This window comes from Rhagoletis pomonella, unplaced genomic scaffold (genome assembly GCF_013731165.1).
Source record: "Rhagoletis pomonella isolate Grant_MI unplaced genomic scaffold, Rhpom_1.0 Rhpom_scaffold_00001, whole genome shotgun sequence".
Taxonomy (NCBI): domain Eukaryota; kingdom Metazoa; phylum Arthropoda; class Insecta; order Diptera; family Tephritidae; genus Rhagoletis; species Rhagoletis pomonella.
This window is the reverse complement of record NW_023458555.1, coordinates 49,216,702-49,242,160: the sequence shown is the minus strand read 5'-3', so window position 1 is coordinate 49,242,160 and position 25,459 is coordinate 49,216,702. Positions and strand designations below refer to the sequence as shown.

Here is a 25,459-nt window from a genome sequence, read left to right as displayed (position 1 = left end):
AAGTTGCATCAATTTTTATTTTTTGCAATTTCAATTTTTTATTTTTTATAATTTTTTGTTTTTCACATGGCACGCTTTGATTTAGAAGAAAAAATTCAGAACAGTTGTTGACACTTTCGATATCAGATGCAACAACAAAATACACGCAAATGTCGTTTTTGCTCTACTGATACTACCTGTTTAATGTGCCTTGGGTCTTAGCCAAGCTAAGAGCTTACTAAGGCGATACAATCTAAAGAAACACAGGCAATTCCTAAACCTCTCCAAGGAGAGCCTAGGAATTAATATATGTAAGCTAGGGATCTGGTAAACGAACTATGTCGCTTTCGGGACTCCGCCAAAGAGAAATAATTTCACCTATTCCTGGAGTGTGAGGCCGTTGCATGGAGGACGGAGTGGTGGATAGTATATCTATGGCCAAGAGAAGAGCACGTACATACATATGTATGTACATTCCTGACCACCGAGTCTATTCTGAAATTTATAGAGTCTTTAGTGCTACATGCGGTCTTGTGATGAGCTGATTGCACAATAGACCTACTGGTCGCAGTGCTTCCTCCATTTATATCTCTCATATCCAACTTCTAAAAGATGGCCGATAAACAGATGCTATAATAATTCTATCCCAAAGGTGTAAATAGAAAGATACCTTGGAATGTATAAAAAAGTTACGCAAATTCTCACCATTTATTGCCTTATTTCACCAAAGACTTAACTGCAGTTAAGAGCTCAGAGAAGTGCAAACAATTCCAACATGGGGTGATCGGCAAGACTTTTTTCTTAAGTTTTGGTTTTTTCCTTTCGTTTGGTTCTACTTAATAGGTGGAATTACCCCCTTCGAGTTGCAATCTCCGTTTTTCAAACGGCATAAACTGCAGTTGAGGCTTGGTGAAAATCAACTATAAATCGTTACACATCGCAGCACTAAATTCCAATTTGATATTAACAATGTAACTGCCAAACTTAGGAGAGCATAGATCGCTAGTTTATAGACACAAGCACTTGAAATTGAAATTTTTTTTCGACCAATCTACGAGTTGAAAGTATTAAATTAGCATTATTATTACGCTTTGCCTAGGCATAAAACGATACCATGGAAGTATCGATACCCGTACTTGGAAGTAGCAGTTTTTTGTGAGTCTATCGATTTTTTCTGTGCCTCTTTCGGACTTAATAAATTTGCCTTTGATTGAGTATAAACGGGAAGAAATTAAACAAGCACTGTTACCTAGCTTCCTATATCCAAATATGAGATTTCACAAAAAGTGGACTTAGCAACTTTTCACTTAACGCTACCGATATTTTAATAGGTCTTTCTTTGTAGGGCTTTCTTTTCGTTGGCAACTAAGCTTCAATAAATGTTTAGATATTCACAATAATAATTAGATTAGAAAATAAAAGTCCGGAATAAAATTGTCACTGAATCGGGTTTCGATACAAGTACATTCTTCCGATACCTACACAGTACTCGGTTCAAAAGTATCGATACCAAAATTACTTGGTATCGGACGAAAAGTATCGAGTAGGTACTTGAATTTACTAGTATCGTTTTATCCCTAGCTTTACCAAAGACACGGAAATTTTTGCAATTATAAACTATAAAATTATTTGCTAACTAGCTCCGTCCCACCCTGAGCAGGTAACAAAACCAGCATTAAGTTCATAATATATAGTACAACCCGAAAACAATTATTAAAAGAAACACATGGAAAGTTTCGCCAGCCGATCTTCCTTTCCGGGTATATTTTTTACTAAAAATTTGCCACCATTTATCGGCTTGCGTAGGCAAGCGCCAAGAAATTTAGGTACATAATTATTTATTTATGTTTGTAGTACCTGTACATACATAAGTATGTATAATAACTGCTTGCCATAAATCAAAACTAATTCATATGCACTGCATAAGCCTGCATATCAAAGGCCATTTCCATTTAAAGATATTTCCTTTTGATTTTTTTGTTTCCTGTTTCTTTGGAAAACATAATTCAATTTTTGCGCGCAGTAAGTAGTAAACAAATACACTCGTACATATGCCTTACAAAGCCGACCGGCTAGGCCTAACTTCTTTTGTACGTGAGCACTCACGCACTCACGCACTCCCTTTACAGGCAGGCTCGTAATGGAAAAGTATTTTTGTATTAAGGTCAACTGAGATGCGGTCAGACCGTTTGTGCTGATTCGTGAGTTAGTGCAAAGTATGTTGTTATTGGTACCCTGTAAGGAAACGCACAACTGCCGAACTGGTTCTATACTAGAGAATTTAGTACCATGACTATGTAGTATGCGTTAATTCTCTTTTGCATGCTAGCAACTGGCGAATTTAACATCGCGATTTCCTGGGAAGTGTCAATTGCCTCCCGCTGCATCTTTTTTCCGATTTTTGTTTTGTATTACAAAACTACGAAAAAGTATCTGCGAAGTGCAGAATGAAAGCGTATTTAAAAGAAAAAGTCCCCTAACACATATCTATGTAAAGTAAACAAACCCCCACTGTATCCCGTTTTGGTAGTTCCGAACCAGTTCTAAATTCGCTACCAATCTATGGTATCTGTATCTAACAGATTTTTTTTTTTTAAGTACCACATTTTGCTGATTTTAGACTGGTGGGGATCAAGTTACTATCGAACTGGCCCGTTTTTGTCGATAAGGATCTAGAACGGAACTAGAAATTTGATTCACTGATTCGTGGTTTCCCTGCAGGGTAGCTGATAAAACAACCAACAGCTGCGCGGTCTGCAGCTACAGACCAGTGCAGTTGCATACAGCATACTCGCATGTAAATAAAGAACAAATACTTAAAAAAAAAGTCATGACATGTTGCACATGTGCACAAAGTCACGTAAGCCAGACTGTGAACGCGGTGGACTCGAAAACCATAGACAGAAAATAACAGAGTGCAACAACATTCTTGGGGGCGGAATGATTCCAAATCTTCTTGCTTCCTCAGGTAATTTTTATTTTTTTTTCATATTAACCCTAGAACTCTACCCATATTTTGTATTGATTTCTCCCATCCAGTGTGCTCAAGCCTCGTGGACCTTCATAGTTCATATTTTCAAGAATTGTTATAAAAAAGCAGTTTTATGAACATTCGTGAATAAACTTTTATGTATTTAGTTATTAATGCACTTTAATGGAAAAAAGTAATAAAATATGCTGTAGAGACATTTCGCACAAATTTTAAGCATCAAACTGCCAAAAAATTACACCACTTTAACCCTCTGTGACTGATGTGGTAGTCTGACAGGCACTGAAGGTTCGAGATTTTCCCTGAGTTTCAGTAGCATTGATTACTAAAAACGCTAATTTTTCGACATAGTTTATTTATATGCCTACTTCATTAATGGGGTTTCTGCCCCCCTTTTCTTTTTCTTAAAAATACGTCTCTCTTTCCTCTCTTTTCCCGGTATCGCTCAAAGGTTGCGCGCCCTTCAATAGGTTGGCTTGGTATGCTGCCTATTCCTCTGCAGCAGCTGCACGTCACTCTTCTTGACGGAGCTCCCGTCGGTGGCTTGTTGAGCTATTAGTCTTACCAGCTGTACATGTGTGAGTGGTAGTAGCCAACCACTGTTTCGAAGCCGGTGCCTGGTCCTATTACCTGCCACGTTCCGATGCGCTGCGAAATTGATAAAATCTCTTCGTGGGCGGAAGTGCTATCATCCAGGCTGGGATATCCCTACATAAGTAGAAGAACTCTTTGGTCCCATCGGCCTTCTCCTCGGAGTGCGCGCACAAATGGAGCTGATGTTGTCGATCTTAGATTTGATGCGGATAATTCATTCGCTGATGGTGTGAACCTAGAATGAAGTTGACGAGGCTTCCTCTGCCCAACCACACATACAACACTATCATTCCACGTTCATAATATTTCCCGTTCCGTGGTGGTACTGTCAGCCAGGTCAACAAAGTTTCGTGAAAGTTAGGGGGGGGGGAGAACCCAGGATATTTTGACCTTTTCATTGGATCTTGTATACCTAGCTGTCACAAGCCTAGCGCACAACCCATTGCTAGACGTGTTTTTAAAGATGCACATTTATATAAAGAGCCTCAATGGGGCGGAAGGTACGGCTTGAGTATAGTCGTGCAACTGTAATTGCATGGCTGAGAAGCACGATAGGAGAGGAAAGACTTTCTGGTCTAACAAACCCCGCGAGACGATTGAGAAAATTATACTTAATTGAAAAGTTTGCTGAAAATCCACGTCGTTCTTTACTAGCATAAAAACTATGGAAAGCAAAATGATAGAAAAATAATAATTGGTATATTAACCTTAGCCCCCTTCCCCTTACTTTAGATCCTGCCTGAAAAGACTGGGCTGTGTAGCAAGAAAATAAGTGAATAGTTTTAATATTCATATGCCTTTAATTTCTTCCGCGAAATTATTATGAGACTGCAACTGGCAACGCTAGTGAGATCTCGACGCCGACCAGATAAACCTAACCTAACCGTATGGGATTCCCAGCGAAAATAGCGTTGAACTCTGAAATTCGCGCTCTATGTAGTATTTAAATTGTCATTCTTTGTGGTAGCCAGTAATTTTAAGCCACGCGTGTTCAGTGCAAATATTTCCTATTAAAATTATTTTAAATTAATATTAAATATCGATTTTTTATTTATTTTTGTGCATTTCTTGCTCACTCACTGCGAGTTTATGAATTTCTTCCCGATTCATTGACTGTTTCACCAATTAATTAACGTTGCATAAATTAAGCAGAAACAGACTTAAGAAGTTGACACCATTTACTTAACAATTTGCTAGTAAATATCAAAATTCTGCCGGAAAAACAAATATTTAAATTTTCCAATACCAAATCGAGTACGCAAATTTGCATTCGCCGGATTAATTGTAATGCAAATTGTTCGAAGACGAGTAGGTGGGCGTGTAAAACAAGGAGGCAGTGAACCAATTGAAATTAAATGACAAATAAAGAACGCAAATTCCATCAAGTATGTAGAGAAAAATATGTAGACATAAAAAGTGAGCTCGTGCTCAGCTTCTGCGCATTTCTTCTGTTCATCTGAGCTTTTTAAAGCTTTTCTTTCACGTCTTTGTGCATACCTCTTTACCATCGTGCTAATTGATCCAAAAAGCGTGTTAAATTAATTTATGCACAAAAAAAATACATTAGTACTTATTGTTGAGAAGAAAGCAAGATTATCAGCTTTTATTTAGTATATGAACATACAAATGTGCATACATACTAATCCACTTATGGCTTTATTGTAGTGGGCCCACATAACCGATCATTTATTTTAGTGCTAATTAAATCTAGCAGAAATACTTTTTTCTTAATGTGTTAATTAAGTGCTTACTAGATGAAAACTAACTGTATTAGAAAGTTTATAAAAGGGTTAAAATTGATAAGGTGTCTAAACATAACTACTAATAAATCCATTCCAGAATTATAAGCGATCCTGAAAAATTGAAGTTCTCATACGATAAAGTATCCCCTATTCCACTAGGAGAGGTTGGAAAGCGAACTTAGTCTTGTACTTGTACCCTAATGCTGCGGCCATTTAGATCGATGTATCCAAATAAGACCTCAAGCTGAGCACATCTAGGCCACAGATAGAACTCCCATTTTGTTACTACAGTTTGACATCGTTCAATTATCATCCCTGTTGAACCAGTGCAGGTCATTTACACAGGGGGTGAAAGACCTTTTTTCTCCTCTTCGTAATCCTTACAACTTCTGCAACATCTTCGGAAAGGAACGCCGAGCCTTTCTGCATATTTTTCTATTTTAAGAGGGTATACACTTTGTGACCGCTTTCGATCCCATTTAGGCCAAGAATGATAGAATACAAGATTTTTGTGCGACGCCACACTGTTTCAGTTGTGAGAGAGAAATAAAAAAACGTGAACAAGAATGCTAGAAGAAAAAGAAACGTTAACAATCAAGTGTGACGTTACACAAGCGGAATAGCGGTACTAGATGTGCGCCCCCTTTATTCTCTACATCGTGCGTTTAGACCTAGTCTACCAAGAAATTCGACAAGGGGAACTTTGGGTTTATATTTTTTTAGCTTGTTTGTATGCCAATTCACTAAGTAGCAGCATACAAGTGGTAAAAGACATATCAGTAAGTTATTTACCAGAAAGAATCTTCTTAGTCGTTCCTTGCCTTGCGAGTTCGTCTACCATGCAGTTTTCCTCTATGTCCCTATGACCAGGGACGCAAGTGAGGTGAAATCTGTTCTTCTTGGGCATATAGTCATTAGTCCAGAAGTCGAGTTTTCATTTTTCGGTTGTCGAATTCAAAACTGAACTAACAGAAATCAGCAAAGCAACTGATCAATTCTCCTCTTAAATTGCTTCTTGGGAGTGACAAATACACATCTAGAATAGTCATGGAGTGTAGATACATGGAGACATGGAGTGTAGACATATTCTAATATTCTAAATCAGGGGTGCCCAAAAATTTAACAGCACCATCGTTGTCGGAGTATCAAAAATACTTCTTATAAAACTATTTTAGTACTAAACTAACGACAAAGCAATGATAAGTAATTTTGGGCCCCTTTGCATGCATGCCTGCTGTGATCATTTTGCATACAGTGCTTCCAAACATGCTGTGTTTCTTGTAAGTGAGCCAAGACGAGCAACATTGATGTTGTTGTTAATGGAAAAGGCAAAACGCAGACGGTACGCAGACCACATGTGCAGGATGTCACGACACATCTTCTCTGGGGCTCGAGCTTCCGCCGACATTCATTCTATCACTACTTTCTTGAATGTCTAGTAGAACTGAGTAAAGCTAGAATCTATAATTTTATGACTCTGCTAATTGAGCAGGGGAAATTGAGTTAAAAGTTGCACTGTTAAACGTCCCTTTAACATTAGCAAAGGCCCCATTGTGCACTCCTAAGCTTCTAGCACCACTTCGATCTTTGTTACAAGGTCGTGTAGAATTGAATCACAGAACTTTACACTCTGGTACGCATGTTGGTGAGTTCTAAGGGGGTTGTCCATTACTGATCTAATGAACTTTTTAACCAGCGCTACAGACTACTCAGTATGAAGAATGCCAAAATGACTGGCGACAATCATCAATCCCCGGATTGGGAATGTATAAGAGGCAGAATGTGTAAGAGGCATATCCGTCCAAAATGGCACTATGCCACTCTTTTTGGCCGAAGTAACTAACCTAAGCCAGTTAGGTAGCATTTCAGTTTTCTGTGCACTGGAAAACTTCCAAATGTTATTACAGCAGCAATTTTTTTTTTTTTTTTGTTTTCTTCCCCAAAAAAGTACTGTACTCACGAAAAAATGTTCTTTTTTTATGGTATTTAAATTAGTATTATATTATACATAGCAAATTTTCACAAGATATTGAAATGACAATGAATTTTGTCATTTGAATAAGTCCATATGGTAACAAATTTAATTACTATCACAGCATTGTGATTCCACTGCGCATTAAAGAAAAAAATTTTATGATAAATTTGGGCATAAAAAAGATGTCATTAAGTGAAATAATAAAATTCACTGTCAGTTTCCACTGCCATTTGTTTAAAGCATTGTATCCAGATGCCAAGAAAAACAAAAAATACCTATGTATTTACGTACGTATGTATGTATATACGAAAAAAACGCTCAGGGAATGAAAAAGAAAATGTCTTCTAACAAACTGATTTATAGTTCTCAAGAACAATTTTACTTTTTCAAGTGACAGAAAGAACTAAAAATATTTCTTGAGATTTTTTTGTAGATCTGGATACTAAGCCTAATGGTAGACAATTTTTCCTTATGTTTGACGTTTCAATGCCTTGTGGAAATCCGGTATAATTATATGGGTATTTTTTGTACCAAACTTTTCCATAAAAAAGTAGAAATCTAGCTTTATCTATCATGAAATAGGAGCAAAATGAATTTGAATACCCGCCAAGTGGCCCTCTGGGCTAGATACTAGTTAGCTAAATCAACCCCAGCACGAACTAGCGAGAGAAGTACAAAAAAAAAATCAATCTGCATCTAGTACTTTTACTTGATTAAAGTTAAAGGTCTGCATCGGAATTCAGTTTGCTTCACTGTGAAGTTTTTTTCAAATATGTAAACTACTCATACTTTAACAAAGAGGGCATGGAAGGAAGAGAAGTGAAAATTTTGAGCACTGTATACATGAAAAAAGTACTCAAACAAAATATGTTCCGATAAAAAGAAAAACATAAACAAGCAGTACTATGGTGTTAAACTTCCACAAAAAATATGTTCCTTCACAAGTATTTTTTGAGTATTTTTGGAAGTTTTCGTTTAATAAATACTACATAATGTTAACAGACATGGAAAACAATCTAGGGAATTATCAAGGCTAATACCCAGCTAGCCCAATGCCGAGCGAGAGACAGAAGGGACTCCCACAGCAACACCTCGAAGGAGCGTTTTAAATATGGGATGAATAAGCATTCCATATGGGTTATCTGCGGATGACCTGTTAAAGAAGAAACGTTATTTTTTACCAAACTGCTTCACCGATCATAACCAAATTGCGATGTACATATCTACTGGAAACCTTCCAAGGATGGTCATAGGCCAATAACAAATTCGATATATCAAGGGCGCGTGCGTATTTGCGGTAGAGCTTTGGAATTTGGTTGAGTGATATATGAAGACAAACCCAAACTTTTGAAGGGAAAATTACGTTATTGGAAAAGGGGGCGTGCCACCGCCTATACAAAGATAAATATCGTCCACTAACTGCTGTTGTTGCAGCTAAAAACGATTCTGTGCTAGAAAGGATGCACATGGATCGGCATGTGATATACCGGGAGAAAGAGGGATCGTTGCACACTAGCAAAAGTCAAATACAAATGATGTTGCAAAAAATAATTTAATAAATTTGACGTGCTCTTGTCGTTGAGTTTTAGAACGCTGTTACACCTTTTGCATGCCACAATATTGTCGATTTCTTGTCCGTCTTCATTTTGATTTCCTGCGTAAAACTCCCACACCCTGCTTCTACCTTGCCTTTGTACCAATTTATATTCTCCGTTTGAAATTTTTGTTTTAATTTGCGCATTGGTGGGATTTTGGATGGTAGGCGTTTCAGTTTCCATTGCTGATGCTAAATTTAATGGTGATAGCTTAATAACACAGGTTTAGAAAAAAAAGTGTATGCATATTAAACCAAACCTATATATCCCTATGTTTTTTGACACGCTGAATGCGAATCCGAAACCCGTTAGCCTCCACCACGTCAATTTGTGGTCAGTTGAAGGCCAAGTAGGGAAAAATTCATTGAATAAACCTGGAAATTCTATAAATTCGTATAGATGACCTTGAGGAATCAAGAGACCCCCATATTCGGATTCAGCGACAACAAAAACAAAAAAAACATTATTTTTATTGAATACATTTTTTGTCCTATTTGACCCTCAACTGACCTCGAACCTGACATTATGGAGGTTAACGGAGCTCTGATTCGGGTTCTAAAACCCCACATATATGAATTTTCAGGTTTATTCAATGCATTTTTCCCTGCTTGACGTTCAACTGACCACGAACCTGACGTGATAGAGGCTAACGGACCTCGGATTCGCACTCAGCCTGTCGAATAACATAGGGTTTGGTATAATATGCATACACTTTTTTTTGTAAACCTGTGTAATTTTTATCAATATTTGTTTATAATTAAAACATTTTTCTTTTATATTTTACTCCCTTCTTTAAGATAAATTTTCTGCGGATCACACGAACGAGAGTTCAAATAATACACAATGCAAAATGTTAGCTAAACCCTAATTGCGCGAAACAATAAAATAAGCCCCCTTTCTTCAACGAATCAAATTCGACAACGAAAATAAAATTTATGAATTTTCTTAACATTATGTTAAATGATAACATTTTGAAAGAAAAACTTCATAAGTATTCGTATACTTCCTATGAACTTTTCAAATACTGCTGAATTCAATCAACATACTCAAGTATTTTGGAAAAGCGAAACAGTGTTTTATGTAGCAGAGCACTGTTGAGTAACATTGCTCAGTTATTCAAATTTATGATGTTCTCTTTTTTTCTTCCTATCTTTTTTAGTACTCTAAAATTTATGTTCCATTTACTCATGTACACATGTGAAGAGTATTTCTGCTGGTATATTTGCAGACCTTTAATTAAAGTATTATATATATTAGCTAATATTAAAATAGGAGAAATAAAATTCTCTTCTCAAATTAAAATGCTATTAAAAAATTTTACCAGTATTTTGCATTTGTATTTTTATTTAATTCCACATTTAGCTTAAAACAAATATTCGCATTAAACTGTTTAGAAAAATGTATTTGAATTAGAGCTGTGCGATTAATTGATTATTCAAAATTTTAATTAATCATAAAGTAAATAACTTATTTATTCGATTAATTGAAAATTATGATTACTCAAAAGTTCAGTTACTCGAATAATCAAGATTTTGATTAACCAAAAACAAAACTATTTGAGTAATTTGCTTTATGATTAATCAACATTTTGAGTAAAATGAGTAATCAACATTTCAAAGTACTCTTTACATATAAAGCAGTTGAAGTTCCTTGATACTTTGAAAACAACGCTTCTGTTTTCAAAAATTAAAATTAAGTATTTTTTTCATATACAGAATGTAAAAATTAAAATAAGCATTTTCCAAAGCAAACTCTTTTAACGAGCAAAATTAATCGTTTTGAATAATCAAAATCTTAATTACTCGAGTAACAGCCCTAATTTGAATGCAACGCAAATTGCCCGCTATTTTTTAGCGCACATAATTTATAATCTCCAGCCACCCCCTTTTAAGCATCGGCCATCTTAGTGACAAACTTCCTGGCTGTATTTTTTATGACCATGAATTCTACGGTAACTACACTTAAAAAAATTGGCAAAGAAAAGTGCAAACAAAAAGGCAATGCACTGCTCCCACTCCTCCTAATTAACTGCCTTTCGGTTTCTAAAGCCATGTGCGTCACATTTTGCATGGCACTTCCCCATTGCTGCTAAATGCAACAAATGATTACGTGGGAGAACTAAAGCGGTGAGGTGCAGTTCGGCAAATTCCGCGAACAAAAAAAAACGGAAAACACACCCAGTTTGCCAATATTCTCTGGCAGGTGGAGGTCTTCTACATAGCCGTTTATTCGAAGGCTATCCTAACGAGCACGGAGTTTAGCAGCAGTTTTAATTCACTGAACTCACACAGCAAGTTTTCGCCTCTCGGCCCTAATTATATTTTTAAGTTTGTTTATTAACATAGAAGTTATTTTTTTAAGATTTATTTTTTAAAATGTTCCTTTTTTATGTTAAATCTTATTTTCGTTATTTTCTTTAATTTTATTTTATGTTCACTCGATTTGCTCGTTGGTTGAAATCCTGCGAAATCCGAAAAATATCGTTGTTCCTCATACACAAACACACACTAGGTCACGTAGGGCTAGTCAAGATGTTTCGCTTATGTCACGCAGTGTTGACAATTTGGCCGTGCCAGTGCGTCGGTAAGTACACAAATTAATACTCTAACAGCATTTAAAAAAATATTAATGTAAATATGTATCTATATGTATAACTATGCACATACAAATGTATGTACCTATGTATAAACAATTTAACAGCTAAATTTATTAACCATTTTCAGACTTGAGTTCCGTTTTTATTAATTTGGTATATGTATATAGCATGCTCTCGAATTTCCATGACTGTACTTACAAACATATTTATGTAGTTGGTATGACTTATACATAAATTACATATAAAAATGTTATTCGCATGTTTTTCAAATAAACACCAAATATGAAGTTTTGCACAAAAGATCACTATATTAATTAATTAAGTAAATTATTATTACCATATTGATACCCAAAATAGCAGACATACTTACATATTTATTGACATTTTTCCATAAAATCAAATTGCATTTTTTAGTATAGTATTCTATCCTTGGACAAAATAAATATGCTTCAAATACACATTTTCCATCTTTTTTCTTCTATGTGGAAACAGCGAAAACCTTTTTATTCAGCATTTTCAGCGCTTATTAAGGGCGCGAGAGCTGAAAATGCCTAGTTGTTTGTCTCAGCTATGTAGCTTTGTACCTTAAAATTAAGGAATGAGCGACTAAAGGTCTGATTATGCATACTTCGCTTAACTTCGCACAACCATTTGTAGCAGTGCAATAAAAATTTAACTTAAGAAAATTTAAAGCAAAATATCCTTATCATATCATTAAGTTTTAAAAAGTTGTGCTGATTTATGGGTAATGGAATACGTACAAAATACATACAAATTACATACGAAATTACAGTTTAAGGTTTATGCGAAGTTGTGCGAAGTTATGCGAAGTATGCATAATCCGACCATAAAAAGAAAAAATTTCACATAATTTTATTCATTTGCAACAGTTGACGAGCAACGCACGCGAAAAGTTGAGAGTTGGCCATCTTTCTGCTTTGTGTTAAGCGTTAGCATTGTCGAATTTTGGCTATGTGAAGGGCTGCATTTGAATTCATATATTCATAGTGACCTGTTGAAGTGACGCCAACGCCAACGCAACGCATGTGGTCCGGTCCTTAGTGTCATGCAGTTCGTATTTCGGCAATAAGTTTTAAAAAAATTAAATTAAATTAAAAAAATACTTTTTATTTTTTTTAAACAATAATAACTAATAAACAAAAGAAATTTACATTTAAAAAATTTAAATAATAAATAAAAAGAAAATAAAGCAAAAAATAAATAAAAGTATTTTTAAAGATTAACAGGGCAATTTTGGCAACTGTCTTGCTACTACATAGATATTTCTCTATTTAAACCAAAATTAATGAATAAAAGAAAACTAAATGAGAAAAAAAACTAATCAAAGTAAACAAATAGTACCTAAAAATTAAATTAGATTAAAAATATTTTTATTTAAAAAAGACAAACGGTTTCAAAAAATCGAATAATATCAAGAAAATTAAATAAAATAAAATATATTCTTCTTAAAACAATGACATATAAAAATTAAAAGAAAACGAAATTAAAAACAGAATAAGAAAATAAATTAAAAGAGAAGAAATAAATAAAATATATTTTTTCTCTTTTAATCAATAAAATCTTAAAATTAAAAGAAAATTTAACTAAAAAGAAATATTAAAAAGAGAAAAAATAACATCATTTCCTAAAAGTTAAAAGTAATTAAAAAAATATTCCTTTTAAAACAATAATATCAAAAAATATAAAGAAAATTAAATAAGTATCTAAAAATTAAATGAAATTGAAAAATATATGTTTTCCTTTTTAAACCAATAAAATCTAAAACGTAAAAGAAAGTTCAATTTACAAAAATATTACTAAAGAAAGAAAAAATTAAAGAAGTTCCGAAAAATTAAATGAAATTAAAAAAATAATCACCATTCGAAAAAAATAACATTTACGTATGTATATACAAATTAAATAACATTTAAAAATTTAGAGAATATTAAATTAAGAAATAAAAGATACATCAAATAAGTTTCAACAATTAAATGAAATTAAAATATAAATTTGTATTTTCTTTTTAAACCATAGAATCTAAAAAGTAAAAGAAGGTTAAATTAAAAAGAAAAAAATATATCTTACTAAATAAAAAAGAACTCGGATATTGCAAATGGCACGCCCTGTTGTTGCGACAACAAATTTCGAGCTAAATGATATACAAGTGCTTTTTCTCAAAATAACTTTTCACCACGTGCGCTGAATGAGAGAGCTTTTTTTCTAAGACTTTTGTGCTAGAATAACAAAAGTCTTTCGAACTAATTTGCCATCCGTCTTTCATTTGTCTTACGATAGACTTTTTACAATCTTAGCCAGAATTGCCCTATTAAGCTGTATAGAGTATTTTTGTATTAATCATCTGTCACCACACGGCTACATGAGGTAGTTATATTGCCCATAAAGTCATTGAAATTTATTGAAAAATTATGAAAATCCATTGTTGAGCAACTCCTGTGTACTCTTGAAGCTGGCATTAAAGATGAAAACAAAGCCAACAAAAACCGATCATTCAATTACCATTGTTAACTCCGAGAAATATCCATATGAATTTTTACTTAATTTATTTACTACTAGTTCCATTTTTCTCAGAAAATTGTGTTAATAGACACGTTTAGAATATCATCAACCAGTTGGCTATCATCTGCCACTTTCAGATAGGGTTGCCAACCGTACTATAATATATAGTATGGTACTATTTTTCCGATCGGAATACTATATACTATTGGAAAAAAATATAGTACGCGAAAATACTATATTTCTTTAACTTTAAATATAAATGTATTTCAGTAGTTTGCAAGAAAAATTTTTTATTAAAATGGATGACCTTTATACTGAAATAACAATATTATATGAAATAATCAAAAATGGCAACATATTTTTAAAAACAATAAGAAAGAATTAACAAATTTACTTAAATTTATTTCTTTTCTACTCTCTATTACCGCAACTTCGACATTCACACGAAGAACTTTTTCCATTACCTAAAAAGCGTTTTTACTTTTTGTTTTAAATAAAATACCAAATATATTTGAAGTGTACAATATTTTTCCGATGTTTTGAAAAAAAAATACTATAAATATCTTAGAAAATGTTAGCAGCCCTACTTTCAGACAAAAAAAAAAGGTAATAAATTCAATTAAGCACTTTTCATGAAATAACTATGAAAAATTGGCCAATATCGAAGTAAACTCGAATGTCATAATTTAAAAATGCTTACAGCTAAAAACAAAACCACCTGCTTGTACCCGTATTTATGGTTGCAGTTAAAAAGCTTATCTTCCACATTTTATAACGGTACATATTGATAACTTCTGTGAATGACCTACTTTACTGGGCCTACATATTTTTTTCAAATTTGTAATAAAAACTCATAAAGACACTCGTATGTAGATTAATCAGACATTTCAAAGCACGCGTGCTCCACATTGAAGCACATACATACTTCAGAACATACATATGTATCTAACACTTTTTTATCAAAGACAATTAATTAATAACATCAAAAAATTACACTAGTGATTAATTTAACATTTTAACATATCTCAGCACTCACTGTGCCTGAAAACAGACAATAAAAGAAAGCTAGAAAAGCAACTTTAAGCACCAACAATTTAAATAAAAAGTGCCCGATCGTTATCTAGTATTATTTTTACCTCTTCCGAGAAATATCAAAACTATCGTTGTGCTTGAAGTGTGCATGTTGCTTTTTCAAGTTTCAATGGTATCACAGTATCCGTCCGAGCACTGGTGATAAGTGCCATAGTACACTCGAATGATTTTATTATTGGCTTTGATTATCTCATTGCCACATTGATTTTTTTTTTTACTTCACTGATAAATAGTTTACTGGCGGTATACAAAGTAGTAAATGCATATGTACATAAGTATGTATGCACTTGTGAAGTACTGTGTGGCAACTCTAAAATTAAACAGTGGCAACTCGAGTGCTTTGTAAACGAGCCGTCTTCACAAACACTTTTGTTGGCAATGAAAAGTAAAATGCAAGAAAGAAAAGAAAAGGTGGCGATTACTAGAAGGCCGAGGGTAGATATATATGAACATACATACATACCGCCGTTTGACGTACAACACCGCGCCTCAAGATAATGCAAAACCGCGTATGTGAGGTTGCATTAATTATTTTCTAGAGAGTAAAAACACTCATATTTCAAAATGATTCTCACAATCGCATTTCCGGCTATTATATTTCAGGACGAATGGATAAGGATTGGGCCAAGAGCTTGTGTGAGCAAATCCAATTTTTGGCAGCAAATGTTAGTTACGCGGTTTTGTACTTTAAACGACGATATCCATATGTACATAAGTATGTATAAAAATATATACATAGCTAAGTTTGTATACCGGCTTGATAATTTCATTTTATGGCTGCGCCTACATACAAACACACTCGTTTAAGCCATGGAATGGCAAATAAAATATGTTGCACAAAGTTTTTTTTATTTATACAAGTTTTCTAGCATGTAGCTGACTATTACAGTTATTTATAGATACAAATTTTCATATAAATATATATGTAGTATATGTAAAAGTGTTAACATTTGCAACCACAAACTTTTGGTTTTGTACGTACAATATACATTTGTAAGTACGTACTCTAAATACTGGGTGGCGCCGAATGAGCTATATGGTTTGAATTCTTTATAACAGTTTTTTTTTTAATCTATGCCAACGGGATCCATGCCTGGAAATGACCTGCCAGCAGCGTTGCCGAATGATTTTGCTGAAAAATCGGCATTTTACCTAGAAAAAATCGTAATTTCGCCAAAAAAAACTAAAATTTTTGGTTATAATACGTGATGGCGCCGAATGAGCTATATAGTTTGAATTCTTTTTAACAGTTTTCTTTGGGGATATTTGAAAGAAAGTGTACGTTAACGAACCAAGAACCATTCTCCAACTCCAAACCAACATTCGAAATGAAATCATGGCCATTACGCCTGAAATTCTGCGAAAAGTTATGGAAAATATGCTGAAAGTAGCACGTATGTGCGAAGCAGAAAATGGACATCACTTACAGGATATCATTTTTCAAAGCTAATTGCAAAAAATTACCCCAATAATATACTGTATTTAAAAAAAAAATTAAGTATAATAATCGTATAAATAAAAAAGTTGTAAACCATTTAAACCATATAGCTCATTCGGCGCCACCCTGTACTACCCCAGCTACATACAAACATATGTACATATGTGCAAATAGAAAATTCACACTTTCAATTATTGAAATTACACTATTTAGTTGAAGTTGAAGAGGAAAGAGTATTTGAAACTGGTCGGTCACTGACACCCACTTCAGCCGATTAGCTAAGCAAACTTGGCAGTGGTTTGAGATACTTCAAATAAATATGTACATACATATTTATCTTCGCAAACAAATATTTAGATAGATGTATGTGTGTATGTAGATTTATGTAAAAATCGATGATTCTCTATATTATATATATATATTTTTATAATATTAAACGTTAACAAAAAATTGCAATATTTTCATTTCGCGTAAAAAAAAATAAATTTTCTCTACATATTTTTTTTTTTTGCATATACGGGCAGTGTCAAATGTTAGTATATACCTTGTTCCTTAATTACGCAGATTTACAAAAAAAGTGTATGCATATTAAACCAAACCCATATATCCCTATTAGAGGTTTACGCCGACAGGCTTTGCGGCGGCGGCGTGGTCAACTTCAAAAATAATCGGCGGCGGCGGCAGTTAATGCATGGTCGGGCATACCACAGGTCACGCATTGTGGACCACTGTTGTTTATTCTATAAACGACTTGCCTAACTATTTTAATTTTGCAAACTGCCTGATGTTTGCAGATGATGTTAAACTTTTTTCAGTTGTACGTGATCTCTCAGATTGTAATCGTCTTTAGCTCGATCTAGATGAATTTAAGCAGTGGTGTACATTTAACTGTTTGAACCTAAATATAGGTAGATGTTGCGTAGTTACGTTCTCGAGGCAGTCTAGTAGTGATATACCTTTTGACTATAAATTAGATGGTTGCGTTATAAAGCGGAGCACTGAAATAAAAGATTTGGGCATTATTTTTGACTCCAAACTCGCGTTTACAAAACACGTTGACTATATTGTATCTAAATCGTTCTCAATGATAGGCTTTATTAGGCGAAATACTCAAGAGTTCAGAGATCCAGTAACTTTAAAATCCTTTAGTAAGAAGCCGTCTGGAATACTGTTCTATAATATGGAGTCCATATTTTGAAATGGACTCGATCAAAATAGAAAGAGTTCACAAGATTTTCACCATATTCGCTATTTGCAAGTTGCCCTGGCAAGGTTATGTTCCTCCCTATATTGGCAGACAGAAATTGCTGGGTCTCCAGTCTTTGAAGGAAAGAAGAGATTCCTTCTTCATTACATTTATTTATAAATTAATCAATGGGCACACAAATTGCGCTTATTTAATAGATTTGCTCATATTATATAATCCCCCGCGTAATTTAAGAAACAAAAGGCTATTGGTTGATGCTCTGCATACCACGAACTATGCCAAAAATGAACCAATTGCTAGATCATTGAATTGTGCAATACATATTCTAGTGTCATCGATTTTAACTTAAGTATTGATAGATTTAAGAATAATTTGTTTACAATATTCACCTAGAGTCTTCACTAGTCTGTAAGAAACTAGTTCTGTAGACTGAAATTAAAAAATAAATGAAGAAGTATACTACATACATACATGGTTCTCTATGTTCTCTATAGATCCGTATGTACTATTTAAATTTAAAGAAATAAAAAAAAAATTAAAGCTAAGTTATTGGAGTAATTTATTTCGCTATTAATAAATTTCTGAAATAACATTATCTACCGTTATGTTAAATTAAGGGGTTCATACGATTTTTTGCGGGTTATAGATTGAAAACTAGGGTGGTCTACTATTTTCCTGGGGTTTTATCCATCAACTCCCAGCAGAACAGGCCTGGTTAAAATTTCCACTAAAATTTTAAGTGCCAAATTTTCCGAGGGTAAACAAAAGTAATGAAAAATACTACTAATTTCCATCAAGAAGGGGGAACTTTAACCCTGTGTAGAAAACATTGCGATGCGATGGAGCAAAACCTTTCTGGGGTTTGCCCACCACTTGTGAATGCTAACATAGTTTTCACACAGCCACATAGAACTTGTATACGTCTGTGGGACCCCGGAATAAAATAACTTACTTATTTAAAATCTGTTTAAAAAATATTCAACTCTTTATTAAAGAAAAAATACACAAGAAGATCAATTTGTTTTTGTTTTATCTCCAATAATCGAGGAGTTAGATGCAATAAGGGCACTTCTGTTAAAACTGCTTTCTGAGATATTATCGTTAAAGTCTTTTGGTGTGTGACAACTTTCTTGTTGTTGTAGTAATCTGTAAAAAATGAATATTGTTGTGGTATTGAAAAAAATTGTTATATATTCTGTAGTAGTAGTTCCTTCAAGCGATGCGTTTCATGAAAACTTTGTACAAAATTCCTTAGGCGCCGAACGCCGCCGCCGCCGCCGCCGCGCCGATATTTTCGTAACTCGGCGGCGGCGCGTGAGTAATGACAAAAAACGGCGGCGGCGGCGGCGTGGCTCGGCGGCGTATACCTCTAATCCCTATGGTATTCGACGGCCTGAATACGAATCCGAGGTCAGTCTCCATCACGTCAGATTCGAGGTCGTTGAAAGACCTGAAAATTCAATACAATTCATCTGAATTTGACTCTGAGAAGACCTTGGCATGACCTATAGATAACTTTGAAGATAATAAGATTTGCATAAAAATTAACAAAATATTTTTTTTTAAAAGTGCAAGTTTCCAGTCGCTAAAAATTGCCGTTGATTTTTTAGATTTTTTTTTTTGGAAGGGTGTTGCACGATTTTTTCCCCATTAAAATAGATTTTGATTATGCGAAAGAAGAAGAAACGCAAGCGACTTGAAACTTGCACATTGTACTAAAATTAAACAGAGTTTAAAACTGCATACTCCAAACTTTTCTAGAAATTCATTGTCAGAATTCCGCTGCAGTCATAGTTGCTTAGTTGCTTCAAAAAGGCCCAAAACAAACAAAAAAGGCCCATTGGCCCAAACGTAGAAAAAAGACCCATATTTGGTACAAATCTACCAAAGTGGCAACCGCGTACATGGCACTTTCAATTCAGTGTCAAAATGCGAGGCTACCGTGATGCGGTATGACGCGCGAACGCGAGCGCCACGAAGCTACGCAAATTTAATGTTTGAAAGAGCAATAACAAGAGCAATAATACCAATGGATTTTATTACGGTTTTGGAAAGGTGATAATGTCAATTGACTTTATTTCGCACCAGTAAGCGAATCAAAAAAAGCGAGGTTAAAAATTTAAATTTCTTTTTAATAACTCCTTATCAACGGGCGAATCACAATAAGCGAGGCTAAATAGGCTTTGAAAAAAAAAGATTAGAAAAAGTTATACCCTTTGAAAAATGAAGTACAAAAGAAGTCAGTATATTCATTCCTTAACAAGTTTCGACAACTCGATAAGTTCCACGAAACCGATTTTCTTTAAATAAATTTTTAAATCCTTCCCATCAAAATACAAAATAACATCTTTCAGGTTAATAACGGCTACATTACTTCAAGGTATGTAAAATGGAGTTCAGTTTAGAATACGAAAAATGAAAAAAATTCTATTGGAATTATGATTGTTTTCTACATCAGAACGCACTAGTAATACGCCAACAAATCAATTATTATGGTACTTTGCTCTGTTATTGTGATATTTGAACGGAATTATTTTTATAAACTCCGGTCCGAATTTTGCTATAAATATTTAAAAAAAAAAAGGTCAGAAAAAATACACGAAATCAGACCGAAAATTCTGAGGCTGTGGCTTAAAATTAAATGCTAAATAAAGCCTCAAAAAGGCGAACCTGGTTACACTGGCGATAAAGGTATATTTCCCTCTATTAATAAGTGCTACACTTCGTATACTTTGCACATTTTCAGCCATGAATTATGGCGCTGAAAGGTCTTTCTCTTCTTTGCGTCGAATCAAAAATTGGTTCAGGACAACAATGTTCTCGGAAAGATTGAACGGGTTGGCCCTCCTCAATATATATTACTATATTGAAGCAAAGCCAGGAAAGATTTCCAAACATTGGCAACCACCGCATCAATTTCAGTGTATTAAATGAATGTCTCTTTATGTATCGATGGTCCTCAGCAATAACGATACTTTAGCAAATTACTGCATTTGAAATTAGTTTTTTGGGAGCTAAAAAAAAAAAGTTGTGTTATTCACAGAACACATAGATAGAGGAGTTGCATATATCTGTGGTCAAAAATAATAACCGCCAAAGTCGAAAAACCTGAATTGGATTGCAATGTTAACCTTATGGAGAAACCAAAATATGTGCGTCTACAACTTTTTAAATAGCCTAGATGGCGAGATAGGGATTTCACATACATATGGAATACGATAGCATATATATATGTACTCAATCATTTCTTAAGTTGTAAGTTAGGCGATTATTGCTTATGGCCACAGATATAAAAAATTATATCTAAACAATCAGTGGTATGGAAGATACACCTTATAAAGCAACGATCTAATTGATTTTCACTGCTGTGTGCGAGCGGTTTGTAAACCAGTAACACAATTTAATTGTTTTAGCTGCCTACATACAGGAGTTACGAAACACATCGCTTATACAGCACCGATCTTGACTGATTTAGAGTAGACTTTGTTCGATTATTTAGCTCACAAAATTTCTTGGTTTTAGCTCTTCTAATAAAGGAGTTTTAAAGTAAAACCCCATATCTGAGGAATCACTGGTATGGAGGCTATAGGTTATAGTGACCCGATCTTTGTCATTTTCACTATACGCTTTCTGTTGATAATGCGTGAAAATGGTGCAAAATGGTTTTTAGCTGCATAAATAGAGGAGTTATAACAAAAAATTTCATATCTGAACATACAGTCGTGTGCGAGCTATGTGTTATGGTGATCGGATTTTGCCGGTTCCTACGAATGTTTACTACACTACAAAAATACACTCGCTTAACAAATGTCCGTCGGATATCTCTAAAATTAAAGACTAGATTGCGTTCAAACAGGCGGGCATGGCTTAATTGACTCAGACGTTCTGATCTTCTAAGTATACATTTTAATGGGTCTGTCTCTTCTTATTCTGGAACTAACGTACATCGGACCAAATTTATAATACAATTTCATGTTCATGAAAGGTATACAAAAGATTTGAATTGTGTCGTTATTCCAAATGACCATTTATATGTAACATAAAAAATTAAGTTTGTATTATCATTAAATAAGCTACAGCATTATTAAAGTTGCATTTCCTAGAAATTCTTACAATTTTTATATTCAAACAGGCTCCTTTTAAAATCGATTTTTTTTTGTCATTCAAAGTGCTGGGGATCAATTAGGAGTTAAATATGTAAATAATTACCTGTTTGAATCCAGCGAAAGTATCAGGCAGATAGATGTCTTGCATACATATCTGTCTAGCCATGAACAGCAATACTTGGCAATAGTTGTTTAATAGTTTTATAAGTAGGTACCCTATCAATTATGAGCGACTTAATAAAGTTATAAAATACCTTCTGTTTACAAACAAAAGTAATTTATTTCTGAGTACTAATCATAAATAATATTGATATATGTACATATTTATTTACGCAATAAATGTTTGGATAAGTGCACATGTACCTACAACTTGAAATTAGGATGCATTAATATTCGTGGAAAGTTTTTGTCCTGTTCAAAAGCACATTTTGCGCACAAATTTATTTGAGGCAGAGACTTGTACTTTGTTTTCGTTACGTATAGGAATTCCCGCTTTAGTGGACAATAATATTTGGACCTATTCAACATTATTTGCAATTCAATTAATTTTCAATTCAGTTTGGCCAATATGAAGCACTTAATTTAACTGTAATCAGCAAATTGTTTTGTTGCCCATAATAGCTATTCAATCGCTCTAATCAACGTTTAATTAGGGCTATGAATTGACGCTTGAAGTGAATGTATCGACTGATGTTTCATCGTTCAATACAAAACGTGTCTATAAGTACTATTTTTATTCCTGAAAGCACTTGTGAGGGATGATTATTACGATTACGACTACGATTAGAGATCATTACGATTTAAAATTACGATAATAAATTCAATTCAAATTACGTTTACGTCTCCGGTTTAAAATTAAGATAATAGTAACAACTAACATGCGGGTTAATGGCGTTAAAAAGCCCAAAATTTAATTTCAAAAACCAAAAAAATACTCCAGGTGCTAGTCAGAGATATAAGCGATCTATGTACCATATTTCATCTAAATTCGTGTAGCCGTTTCTTGGTGACAACCCCACTAAATATAGTTCAGAGATAAAGCTTTCTCAAACAAATTTTGATTTATACCAATATTTTATTAATTCATCTAACTCACGTAATAATTTGAATGTATTTATTAAGAGACGTGGCAACCCTTTCAAACATTCCAAATTTTCAAAATAACGATTTATTCACACCCTTTCGTTTGACATCCATATTTTAATGTTGTATAAGTTAACTAAATTCGACTTTTGAATCACATGGCAACCCTCTTCAAAGTATTTTCAAACTACCACATTCGTAAACCTCTTTCTTCTGGGCATCCATAAAGTGATACATATTTATATTACCCAATTTCCTCAATTCAAATTGAATTTAATTTTTTAAACAGGTGGCAACCTTCTCATAGTTTACTTTTCAAGTTTATTCCGAATGATATGCATTTTGTAATAATTTATTTATTTTTTTAAGTAATTTTAATTTAATTTTTTAAAAGATGCCAACTCTCTTCGAAAAAGTCAAGCCGTTATGCAAATCTTCAGTGCAAGCCTTTAAATTTGACATCTAATTTTTGAAAATCGAACGGGGCGGATCTGGTCACATTTACTATTATATAATTTGAGTCTAGTTTTTTAACAGGTGGCAACTCCTTTTGTAAAAGTAAAACTTTATTGCACATCCACAGCTGGGACCCTTTAATTGGACATCTCATTTTTGAAAATCGTACGAACGGTGCAGACCTGATGACCTGGACAAAAAATCACTTCGCGTGTTATATATATACAGATAGATAGATATATAGATAGATTAAAATTTGGTTTATGCTTACGTCTATGTTTATATTTTTGATTACGTTTACGATTGCGATTGCGATTATCGTTACCATTTAAATTTACGATAAAGATTAAAATTAAAATTTCGTTTACGTCTACGTTTAAATTTATGATTACGATTCCGATTTAGAATTACGATAGCGATTACAGTAAAATCACGTTTATGCTTACGTGTACGTTTAAGATTAGGGTCACTTCTACGATTACGATTACAAACAATAACGTTTACCGAAAAAATTGTTTCAGAAACTGCGGCTACACTCCTCTGAATAAAGTACTATCAGTCTTTATCGAACTCATATTCCAAAGGAACTCATTCCTCAGTCAAATTTGCGGTTAAATGTCTTTAGCCAACTATTATTGAAAACATCCTGGTTCATTTGCATAGTCAATACTAATAATTTACAATTCGATCAATTTCGAATGTTTTTAATTTATTTTAATGAAATGCATGATTTTTCTATAAATCATTTCCAACCATAATGAAAAATGTAACAACTATTGATTTGATCTGGTAACAGCTGGTTGTTACAGTAAAAAAAAATAAAAATAAAAAAACATACACACTGTTGACTGCCCACTTCGAACAATTGATGAATGATTGAGTAGCGGAATAAGCGCACAACTCAAGTTCAAAAGATTATGTGGCTTAATAATTTTGAACGAAAATACTTGTAAAAATAAAAATCAAACTCTCTGTGAGCACTTGAATTACGGGCAGACAATTTATGGATATGCCTACACAAACCGGCACGTCATTCCATACATATGTATGTATATCCGATTTACTGCAACTATATGTGAAGATATATACACACATATGTACATACGTTGTGCACGTGCGTATAAACTATGTAGTCTGTTTTTTATTCATGAAAATGACTCGAGTCAATGCGTGCGCCTGCGTTTGTGTGTGTGAGTGTGTATACTTTTGCGTACTATTGCGGAAATTAGTTTTGTCAATCAAGCAACATTCAGATGCATACATAGGTATATTGAAAATTTATATTGAAAGTACATATGTAAGTATGTACATAAAGGTGTAGCTTGTCATGGCACCCGAGCGGAATCGTTGCCCGCACGCACCGTCGTCTTCAGTGAACAAACACATACAGGCTAATACAATGTAGTATTTATGTATATACAGAGATACATAAATATACAAACATATAAGCATGTTTATATTTATTTTTATGACAACATTTCCGGACATGCAGCGCCTTATATGGATGGTGAGTACACATTTTTCGTGTAGGCAAGAACGCTATACCGCAGACAGCTGAGCCAAATAAATATTTCTAAACACACAAAGACGGCATTGCAGGTTTTCAGTTCGCTGCTGGGTGAGTGCAGCTGTAAGCAACAACAAGCATAGGTTTGGTGAGCAGTTTTAATGTACTTATTGCAGTGCATTTTAACTGATTTAGTTGATAAAAATAATATGTTGCGTGTACGCCATGGTTCATGACAATTATTTTGATGCCTCACATGCAACTGAAATTGTATTATAACTTTGGTCCGATATTTTTAACTACAAGAAGAGTAAAAAGTAGACATAGACCGAACTGATTTGTGCAATGAGCTAAGTCGATGTAGCCCGTCACTTATGCATGTCTTTCGCTCAGTTTGAACGCAAACTAGTCCCTAAGATTCAGAGATATTCGACTAAAATTTGGTAATGAGGCCAAAAAAAATAACAACCAAATGTTATAAACCATTGCGTATTCAAAAATTAATTAAGAAAAATTTACCTTTTTCAATTTTTGTATAAAATTCAACAATTCATCCTATAAAATCATGAAAATTTCTAGAATT

At 33.8% G+C, this 25,459-nt stretch overlaps 1 protein-coding gene across 12 annotated transcripts in view; it reads left to right on the top strand.

Moving 5' to 3' along the window:
* LOC118745751 (TLD domain-containing protein 2) overlaps positions 1-25,459 on the top strand; it is a 321,509-nt gene that overhangs the window by 104,539 nt on the left and 191,511 nt on the right. For 9 of the 12 annotated variants that reach the window (XM_036479438.1, XM_036479428.1, XM_036479422.1 and 6 more), the window contains one exon: positions 11,386-11,457. The exons of the other annotated variants lie outside the window; for them this stretch is intronic. In XM_036479438.1, coding sequence (XP_036335331.1) covers positions 11,386-11,457 — 72 coding nt within the window. The remainder of the gene's footprint in view (positions 1-11,385; positions 11,458-25,459) is intronic. 12 annotated transcript variants of the gene reach the window in all.